The following is an 11,704-nucleotide window of genomic DNA, read 5'->3' as shown; positions in this document are numbered from 1 at the left end:
GACTTTTATGTGTGATCTTCATATCCAGTATCATAGAATCATTAGCCATCTGTTTTATTCTTGTTTGAAACTTCATTCCAATGTGAAATTACAACAACTTACAAGATACAGTTGAAGAATGCATGTAATTATTTGACAACCAATGATGTAAAACTGTATTAAAGTTTAACAATGAGCATTTTTACTATTACAAGTAGATAGAAACAATTACTAAACAAAAATAGCGCACATTTGACGTCAGTAACCCAGAGAATAATATATTGATGTTTAAATCGAAAAATATTAGATTCAAGTCTTAGTGTGGAAATCAACTGTGAGATTCAATCATATTCAGCTGATCAGTTAAGAATAAAACATGTATTCTGAAGTCAAATACTAACCACAACCCATTTATTTATAAAACCTGAAACAATATTATGGTATCTAAGCAATCCGCTTACGATACACATGTGTCTAATCAGACCGATCAATTACAGTGTTTAAAATGTTATTAATGAAATACTGTAAATCCTTACAAATAAGGTAAAAGATCTATTTATGAGACTAATTCGAGTAGGAAAACTTGAACTGTAAAAATTATTGGATAAATTGTCTTGACAACAACAACAACAAAAAAACAGCAAAGAAACTCAATACTTCAAAGAAAAAAAAGACTTTTGCATTTTGTTACGAAGTCGTTGATACAAGAACTTAAAAAGGTAATCAGTTATCGATTTTCAATTTAGAAAATCAAAATATTTAATAAATTAATTAGACTTACATTAATTGATATATAACTGGACATTGTGAATTACTTTCAAATGAATAGTTGTCTTTGAAATAAACTAGAAATTTACAAAATTAATCAAGACATATATACGTATATATGTATATATACATGAAGTTATATTCATTGCCTTTTAATGTACTTTATACAGTTCATTTCATGTAGTAATTTAATTGGAAGACAATTTACATGGAGATTTTTTTGTCTAACCTCAGAGAACAAAGCTCCGTCAAAATCATCTACTTGATCTACAAATCTCCACTATCTCAAGACAATTTACATTGAGAGAAGAAGGAGAAGAACAAGAAGAAGAGGAAGAGGAAGAAGAAAGAAAACAAACAAACATTTAAGGAAATTCAACTGATGAAATAGTCTCTCAGATATCGATATGTAACAATATAATTATAGGATAAAACCATTTTGGATTTTATCCATAATTTCAGATATGAATAGAAAACAAAACAAAACATAACCGAACAAAAGGCACGTATAAGTAAAGGTAGGGAAAAATAAACAAACAAACAAACGAGAAAATGAAGAAGTTAACAAATAAAAAAGGGTAACTTTTAAGTTGTTGTATCACAATTAAACAGATTACCTTTATGTATGAACAAAAAGAGATATGTAGGTACAATGAAAGACTTCATTATCTTATTAGATAATACGAAAAAGGAAAATAAGTAAATAAGTAGTATGTCATAAATACACAAAAAATTCTATAATTTTGATGCTAAACATCGACTATTTAATATAGCTAATATAACAACTTGTGAAGCTGTTACACTACCAATTAATGATAAAGTATATGACCAATATGGTAATTTCCAATATGTATATAATAAATTACCTGTTAATACAGCACTAGCTGAAACAAATAAAATCATTAATTTAATTGTTGTACATACTGGCCCAGGTATCCATTTACTATTACAAGCACCAAATAAATCACAAAGGAATATTAATCCTAAACCACCCACACCTGCAGATAATAATATAAGAACAATAATAATCGGTATAGTTTTAAAACATTGAGTATATAAATTTCCACATGGCCAATCCGCAGTAGCTAATGCATAACCTAATAAACCAATTGATAAAGCAAGTAATGGAAAATGTAAATGATTTGGATTGAATAATCTTCCAGGCATTATTATAAATTGATAATTTATATGTATAAAATCACTATGGTATTACTATTGACTGATAGGATAATAATAATAATAATCCGACAGAATATTATAGTTATTTTGTGTGTTGGCAAATAGTAAAATGTTTAGTAAATCTGATTTATCATTCATCACATTAATATTTCATCTTTTAAGTATATATATATATATATATATATATATATATATATAAATCATAACTATAGATGATTTATTAAGCTTTGATTGGTGAGATACCTTTCTTCTTCTTCTTAATAATAATAATGATAACCTATTTAAACATCTTGTATACAATGTGAGTATATGTATGTTGCTGTGTATCAATGAGTTACTCAATAAGTAACATACGTGTTTTTCAACATATATATCGATGTTTAAATGTTTACTTGTCTATGGGTATATATCTCTATGTATGAATGTACAGTTTAATGATATCCATTAAAATGAACATGATTTAACATACAAGATAGTATATAAAAGAATAAATACAATGATCTGATCATTATGATCTATAATAAAAAAATGCTGGTTTTTATAAAATTCCTTTATTATACATATACTGTTTTTAAGTCAAGGTAATGATATAGAAAGGTCAGACTAGATTTGAAAGTTATAGTTTTGTATTTAGTTTTATTACAATTGTATAATATGGTGGTGATTGATACCGTGTTTGTGAGAGAGAGTGAGAGAGAGAGAGAGAGAGAGGAAGAGTAAACTAAACACTAAGATATAAAATAGTTATTTCAGTGAAATCATATAATATCTTCTGTGATTTGAATCATTAATCTTTAGAGAAATGACAATTTATCATATTTGTTCTATTATGCGTTTTAAGATTTGTATTAAGTATAAAGCATCGGTATTATTAAGTAGCAGCCTAAGTTGGACACCTATTGAAATAAAATAGAAGAAAGTCCAATGTCTGACAATTAGTCAAGTCATTGATGTTCACTGTAGCTTCTAGTTTCAATGGATATCTATTCATGATATCAATAACATTCACTAATCGCCACTAAACATCTATACTGATAAATATGTAGTTATCAAAAATAATAGAATGAATTACTGAAATTTTAATGACAATGATTGTCATTTCAATCTAAATGAATTTAAATTTTCTTGGGTTATGTTACAATCACATTAGTGCTTACAAATTATGTTTCTATTATTGCTTACTTACTTACGCCTGTTACTCCTCGTGGAAGATCATAGGCCATCCACCAGCATTCTCCATCCAACTCTGTCCTAAGCAATCCTTCCTAGTTGTTTCCAGTTGTTATTTATCCTTTTCATATCTGCTTCCAAATCTTGATACAATGTGTTCTTCATCTTTTCTCTTCAAGATTCTGAGTTAGCACATTCCTTTAGATGCAGTTTGTTGATTTCCGTAATGTATGTCCTATCTACTTTTAGCGTCTTTTCCTAGTTTCTTCATTGGATGGACGCTGATTTATTCTCTCTTACAGGTGTTGATGGTATCCAATCAACGGACATTGAGTATCTTGTGTACTAATTTTTTATTTATAGTGAGGGGAATTTTCAAGAAAAAGTATTACATAATTCAGTAAAGTTTTTCGTAAAAGGCATCCGAAATTTTGGAGATTAACTGCCATTTATCTTTGATAGATATGGATGAATAAGTGAAAGGCATGAAACTCTGATAACTACTGATCGACGGTGAATTATTACACAGATATTTGTGTATCGATTAAATATTTGGTTTTAAAAATAATTATATTACATTACTTCATTCAAATCATCTTTTATAAAGCACAATTAATTAATCATATTGCAGTTACTGGGGTTTGTAACACAAATAACTTAGTCATGTATCGATTGTAATTACTCTTTTTATAGTATGTTGCGGTCTTCTAATTGAAGCATATTACCATGTATGTTCTGAGTTATAAAATACACAGAGTAAATATCTGGCCATTCTCGTGCTCCGACTGGACAAACTAAAGCGAGGGGCAGAAGGCGATTTCGTGAGCCAATCAGTTTCAGAATACTTAATGAACATATCGGTTGAGCGTTATTAGCATTACTAACGTAAAGCGGACTCATTCTTAGTGAACGTACTAATTAAGTGAGGATATAGAAGTGAAGTTATGCTAGTCGTCAACTTTAAAAGTTTTCAAGTATATTATTTATAATACTCCTAACATCTATTATTTTCACTGTAACTGGTTGTGTTTAACTAAAAGATAAAAAAGTAGGAAAACTTACCAACTAATACGACTAATTAGTGCCTTCTTTATTGTTTGACTGGACCAAAATGCATTCATTATGGAAACTCTAAAATTCATTCTTTGTAATAGATAGATGATTAAATTAAATATTAGTCTGCTAAAATTTTAATAGAGAAAAATTGTTGGGACAGTGATTATTGGTTTGGATTTGTAATACCCTCTTGTTGATATTTAGCACTACAAATGATCAATCTCTATTACCAGATGCCTATCCTGAGCGAGTAGCCTCAATACAATATTTTGTTCCAAGGTTTTGCATTTTCAAATGTATGAGAAGTGTGAGTTGTGGATTCCGCTACTAACTGAAACCCAAATAAACTATCAATAATTGTTGCTTAAAAATATTTCAACCTCTTATTTTAATAGTTGAATTCATGAGCTGATATAAGCTAGACTACCATTGAAAACCTGGAAGCACTAAACGGCCGCGTCGTCCTAGTATGAGACTCCCCAGCAATGCGCACCCACAATCCCACACGTGAGACTCGAACCCAGGACCTTCGGTCTCCCACGCGAACGCTTGCCCAGTAGACCACTGACCTGGCAACCAACGATGTTAATGTCTAACTACCATCGATCTACAATCTTGCACAACCAATCATCTATTGTCTGAGGTAGATACCTATCTCTATGCGATATCTGATACAATTTATACCATGAGGGTTAAGATAAACAAAATATTTATGACAACTGAATCGGTGGCCTACTTGAATATCTGGGCTACTTGTTCCTGACATCTAGATATTTCATCTGTCTTTTGTCTATTTCAACAGATGATTATGTCCCTTGTTCTAAGACTTTTTGGAACATGTTCAAAAAATCTAAGATATGCTCTCCTTTCAGTTCGGCCGATGTAGCTGCTTTGGTAGCAAATTATTTATAATTAGTTAAATTCTAACTGAATACTTCAGTGGTTACTGATTCAAATCTCATTTGTTTTCAAGGGTTTGAGAAGTTTATAGTTAACAATCTATGAATTATCTCAAGGATTTTAATAACATCAAGATATTTATCAAACGTAATACTTACAAATTCACTAAGAAACAATAAGTTGTTAGTATAAGAAAATAATAATTTTATTGTATTAGTTAGATCTACAATAATGTTTTCAATGTAGCACACATAATTAACTGTATTCTAATTAGTGATATAAAAAATGAGGCAAACTTTGAAAATAAAGTCCAATTATGTTTAGAAATTTACACTTAACAACATTGTTAGTAACTATCCACCTACAATATATTGATATTTTGAGCTTTTTTTTAATAACTAGCCGCCATTACACCAAATCTTCTGTTAACTTTTGCTAGTTGCTCATCGTCTCAAAGAGAATCGCCATAAGTTTGTAGTGAGCAGGTGATTATTATCAAAATGGGTTTTGTGGAGATTTTTAGATGCGCACTGCTGAGGAGTCCCATACTAGGACGAAACGGCCATCCAGTGCTTCCAGGTTTTCCATGGTGATCTAGCTTCAATTGATTCATGATTCCAACCAGTGAAATTTCTAAAAATCTTCAAAAAACCCATTCTGATAAAAATATAGCATTCGTTGATAAGTAAACTGAATAGAGAAAAGAAGTAATGTTGAACAGAAAGCACAAAGAATTAACAATGTAATTTTCCCCTTTTATCTTGTCATATTGTAATGTGTGCTTCTGATGTCGACAGATATAAATAGTATGTATCACCAATCGAAAATGAAATACCTGGCAGAAGATCGAAGAGAAGAAAACGAGAACAGAGAGTGATTTGTGTGGAAACGAAAGAACAATGAAGTCTGAGACAATTATTTGACATTTTGCAAATGAAGTATTTATTGTATGGTTCTCAGATTTTACTAAGACATTCTGTAATTCTATATTCTAACACATTTGATTGTCTCTATTGATAGTCTCGTGTACAACAATATCATTCACCTACAGTTCAGAACGATACATAGTTTTGCAATTAGGTTTTATTATCAAGAAAAGCAAAGGTATTGCTCTGAAAAATGAAAACAACTGATTGATTTTTCTAATAATCAAATCGTATTATTTAAGAGAAATGAAAATATACTATCACTATCATTTAACAGTTGATCAATCCAGAATTGTATACATTTAAATTTATTTATTAGGGAAATGTAAATTTAATATGACAGTTTGAAATGGAAGGATCAAGTAATTTAGAAGTTTCTTTTCTTTTTTTAGTTAAATAATTTGCACTTCTTACTAGCTGTTAAGTTCGTTACTGGGTTAACACAGGACATGGTATACAATTACAGCAGTCGAGCGTATAGAACCCCCACAGTGGCAAATCAAAAGACGGAAGAAGACTGGAGAAATGCTTTTTGGATAAGAAACAAAATGTACCGAAAGTCATGGGCATTCATAGATATTAGCGTTCGTTATACCTACTTACGCCTGTTACTCCTCTTGAAGGATCATAGGCCGTTCACCAGCATTCTCCATCCAACCCTGTCCTGGACAATCCTTTCCAGCTTTTTCCATTTGTTATTCATCTTTTTCATATCTGATTCTATTTACCGACGTAATGTGTTCTTTGGCACTCCACTTTTCCATTTTCCCTCACGATTCCAAGTTAGGGCTTGCCTCGTGATGCACTTTGATGATTTCCGTAATGTATATCCTATCCATTTCCATCGTCTTTTCCTAATTATTTCTTCAGATGTAAGCTGGTTTGTTTTCTCCCAGAGAAGGCTGTTGCTGATGGTATCTGGCGAATGGATGTTGAGTATAATGCGTAGACAACTCGCTAAAAAAACTCTAACCAGAAAAATAGCGTTTATTATATCAACATAATAATTCAACCAATCCACAAAGAGACATGTTATGCTACTGTACAATAGAAGCATGCCACATTGATATTCTAGAAAGCTTCATCATGTTGTGATTGGATGGAAACACTTCGTCTCCTTCAGGATTTCTGAAGGCGCCGTCGTAGTTCTGGGAAGCCGTACTAACACTAGCATTTATTACCAAAATAATTATTTTGAACTGAATAATAACCCTTCTTTAAACAGAACATCACTATTGACATTGATCAGAGCAGTGTTGTTTGAATATACTAGTTTGTTCTTTTTTAGATTTTCTTTAAAAGAAAGTAATATTCAAAATTGAGGTCAAATTGATGATGTATTTTTTTTCAGTAAAAACGTAGTTTTCTGATACAATATACTACAATCGTCTGCTATGTAACCTAAAACGGCAAGATTAACCATACAAGTTACTTCATGTTCATTGAATATAAGTATAAGAGTAATTGTTCACCTTATTTTTCTCTTTGTACAATCACAGATGATACTTTTTATTATTAGCTATTTAATACCAGTGATAATAATGTCGTTACCCATTACAGTGATCTAGAAAATGTTGACTAAAAAACAGATAACAGACAGATAGAAATCAATTTAGTTTTGATGTAGATGTGCATTAGCCCAAGTTTTCATATCTGGTTAGAAAGATAAGATGAATTAGTGTAGTATCATTGATTGAAGAAATGACTAAACATTCGGAATATGGCTCAAAAAGACAGAGTGGAAAGGTATGCATAAAAAATACTAGAATTCAAGATCGTGAGGAAAATAAAGGATTACTTACTGACGCCTGTTACTCCCAACGAAGCATAGGCCACAGACCACCATTCTCCAACCCACTCTGTCCTGGGCGTTCCTTTCCAGTTCTGTCCAATTTTTGTTCATTCTTCTCATCTATGTCTCCATTTCCCGGCGTAATGTGTTCTTTGGTCTTCCTCTTTTCCTTTGACCTTCAGGATTCTATGTGAGGGCTTGTCTTGTAACGCAGTTGGGTGCTTTCCTCAATATGTGTCCTATCCACTTCCAGCGCTTCTTCCTGATTTCTTCCTCCACTGGGATCTGGTTTGTTCTCTCCCATAGTAGGTTTGTTGCTGATAGTGTCTGGTCAACGGATTCGAAGTATTTTGTGTAGACAACTGTTAATATATACCGGTATCGTCTGGATGATGACTTTCGTAGTTCTCCAGATTTCCACCACGTACAGTAGAACTGTGTTGACATTTGTATTGAAAATTCTGAACTTGGTATTGGTTTGTTGACAGACAGTTGTTTCGAGTCCCAGATGTTCTTCAGTTGTAAATGTGCTGCTCTTACTTTTCCGATCCGCACTTTCACATCTGCATCAGATCCACCGTGTTCATCAATGATACTGACCAGATATGTAAATTTTTTACATCTTCCAAATTTTCTCCATCAAGTGCGATTCAATTGTTGAATTTTGCTTTCCTCTTTGTGTATATTGTGTCAGGTAGCCTTTCTACGAAAAATTGACGAATGACTCAGGATCTAATATCTTAGCTCGTAATAAAGAAGTATTCTATTTATCTTGATTTTCAAAGAAGTACCAATAAAAAATACAATATATGTAGATTAATGATGCATCAATCGTTGTACTATTTGGTATAAAGTGGCCTTAATTTAAATAAAATCCGTAGTTTTGGAATACTATTATAAACTGTTTTTCATTAGCAGTATTTAATTTGCTAGGTTTGAAAAGTTTATATGTAAATAGACAGTACTCTGTAAATCATCGGATTCTATGGTCGTGATAAATAAAGTGTGTGATGAAATAGAAGTGCTTTGAACTGGCTCACCATTCAAGTTTGAATTTTTCAGCAGTATTCAACCATGGTTCATATCGTCTTTAAACTTAGACCTCCCAAGGAGAATAACATCATGATACTGTGTATTCAAAATCTGAAAGTCACATTTTCAACTTCATTTAGTTCTAAAATATAATGTGTAACTAACAATTAGCATTCAAGTTTTCTAGAGAATTTTTTTGTGTTTTAAACAATCACAAACAAAATCTTAGTGTGTAGCGTCAGTTACTATGTTAAGGCCATATAACTTATTCTAACTTCTGGACAGGCCAATTTATCTATTCTTGTTGATTATTCACTGATCATTCTTGACTACTTTTATGTAAGCGTATATGTGTGCCCTTCTTATTCCATTCATCAAATGTCTGCAGCTTATTTTTGTGTAACTATAAATATTGATTAACTCCTGGCTAAATGGAGTTGATTCACACGCCTTCTCCACTGCACATCCTTTTGTTTCACTTTGCTCTCTCTTCTTCACTTTATTCGCTGCGATTCTCTGGTTATCTGTTCAGATTAACTGGCGTACAAAATATACGTATTCAAACATCCATTCTCGTATTTGACTTATTTAATTCCGTTATACACTAACGCGGATTAGGTCGATAATTATATACGAGAATAGTCAGGATGTATATTTCGACGGCAAACATTCATACGATCTAATTAGCAAGGTATTTAAACCACATTTCTTATTTGTACTATTTGGTTTCACATAGTAACATGAATAAATAAAAATTCATTCATTTCGACTAATTACAAACTACGCATAATAATGATGTAGTGTATCATCACGTGTTTCTTCTTTAATGATTCATTTGTTTTGTTCTTTTCTTTCGGAAAATCCGATAAAGTATTGGATCTAGTCAGTATTCCACAATATTAAACATTGATTAAATGATAAAGACTAATAACAGACATAATGAGAATTTATGACACTTTTAAGGATCCAATCAATATGATCTAATGAAATTGTTTTAATGTATAAAATATATTTGATCTTATTCATTTTAATATAACAGATTAGCTGTGAATAAGTTCTTTTTGAATGATGGTATGAAAGAATAAATCGATTCATGAAAAATATTTTCACTATTACATTATTTAATTCTTATCAATCAGAACTTGGAATCCTGAAGGGAAGCGGAAAAGAGGAAGGCCAAAGAACACATTGCGTTGGGAAATAGAAACAGACATGAAAATGATGAATAACAACTGGAAATATCTGGAAAGGACTGTCTAGGACGGGGTTGGATATAGTGTTCTGGTGGGCGTCCTATGCTCCTCGACGAGGAGTAACAGGCGTAAATAAGTAATAACAATTCTTATTAGAAAATATAATTAACTGATACAAAAAGTAATTATCCAATTAAATTAATCATTATGGACACTGTTTGATGATTAATGTGATTGATGAATTCACCTAGTTCTACTAGGAAGTTGTATTCTGAAATGTCAGTCAAATTGTAAGTAATACAGTAGTCCTCACATTAGATAATGTTTTTTGTAACAGCCGAATAATTATTTCTCCTGAGGTTTGAATGGCTTTGAGTCTAACAGATTTTAAAAGGCAATTGGATGCGAGATCATGGATATACACTGATAAGGAGTCCAATTTTAGGATGAAACAACCGTTCAGTGCCCCCAGATTTTTGATGGTTTTCTAACACTGAACGATTTATGATCTCAATCAAAATTACTTCCATAATGAATAGAAGTATGATCTGTTTAGACTAAATGAGAGTGTATTGTATTGTTTACTTTCCTAATTTAACCTGTTGTTATTCATTAGTCCTTGGTTTTTGAATGATTGTTTAACTAAAGCCAGTTCATTATGTAAAGTCATGGCATGTATATTTAAAAATGATCTCTGTTAAAAACAATTAGTTTTCTTTCATATTATGAATTCATTTCTAAATACGATTAACCTTAAATGTTATTCATTTTATTCTGCTAATTATTAAACAATTAGCATAACGATGACATCATATCAAATACTGCTTTATACAAACGTATAAAATATGAACGTTATTACTGATAAATGCCGAAAATATCATGACATGTTGCGTAATAGATATACGCATTTTTTTCAAAATATTTTATTTATTTCATAAATTGAAATCATGAGTCAGTTGAAGCTAGGTCACTATGGAAAACCTGGAAGCACTGGACGGCCGTTTCGTTCTAGTATGGGACTCCTCAGCAGTGCACATCCACGATCCCCCCGCGAGATTTGAACACAGGGCCTACCAGTCTCGCGCGCGAGCGCTTGACCATTAGACCACTGTTCCGGCATTCAACGGTGTTAATGTCTAACTTCAAACAATCCACAAAATCGCGCCATCGTCCACGATTGTCTTCAATGAGCTGATATCTCACAACAGACCTGGTTGAACTCCATTGGTCACGGCTTCACACTAGAACTCCAGGAAACGCCTCTTGAAGTTAGTCACTAGTGAGCAGATGATTATTATCAGAAGGAGTTTTTTGGAGATTTTATAAATTTCACTAGTTGAAATCATGAGCCATTTGGAGCTAGACCAGTGGAGTTCAACTAGGTCTGTTGTGAGATATCAGCTCATTGAAGACAATCGTGGACGATGGCGCGATTTTGTGGATTGTTTGAAGTTAGACATTAACACCGTTGAATGCCGGAACAGTGGTCTAATGGTCAAGCGCTCGCGCGCGAGACTGGTAGGCCCTGTGTCGCGGGGGGATCGTGGATGTGCACTGCTGAGGAGTCCCATACTAGAACGAAACGGCCGTCCAGTGCTTCCATGTTTTCCATGGTGGTCTAACTTCAATTGACTCATGATTTCAACTATTGAAATTACTAAAATCTCCACAAAATCCCTTCTGATATTTTATTTATGTCGAAGAAATAT

At 32.2% G+C, this 11,704-nt stretch overlaps 1 protein-coding gene across 1 annotated transcript; it reads right to left on the bottom strand.

The window, feature by feature from the left end:
- Positions 1-760: 760 nt before the first annotated feature.
- SMPD2_3 (Sphingomyelin phosphodiesterase 2, neutral membrane (Neutral sphingomyelinase)) lies at positions 761-1,914 on the bottom strand (the record flags this gene model as incomplete). The annotated part of the gene is made up of 1 exon (XM_012936618.2): positions 761-1,914. The coding sequence occupies one exon, from the start codon at positions 1,912-1,914 to the stop codon at positions 1,483-1,485; it is 432 nt and encodes a 143-aa protein (XP_012792072.1). The 3' UTR covers positions 761-1,482.
- Positions 1,915-11,704: the final 9,790 nt, after the last annotated feature.

This window comes from Schistosoma haematobium, chromosome ZW (assembly GCF_000699445.3).
Source record: "Schistosoma haematobium chromosome ZW, whole genome shotgun sequence".
NCBI classification, from domain to species: domain Eukaryota; kingdom Metazoa; phylum Platyhelminthes; class Trematoda; order Strigeidida; family Schistosomatidae; genus Schistosoma; species Schistosoma haematobium.
Note: the sequence above shows the minus strand (reverse complement) of the source record. Positions and strands in the feature narration are given on the sequence as shown.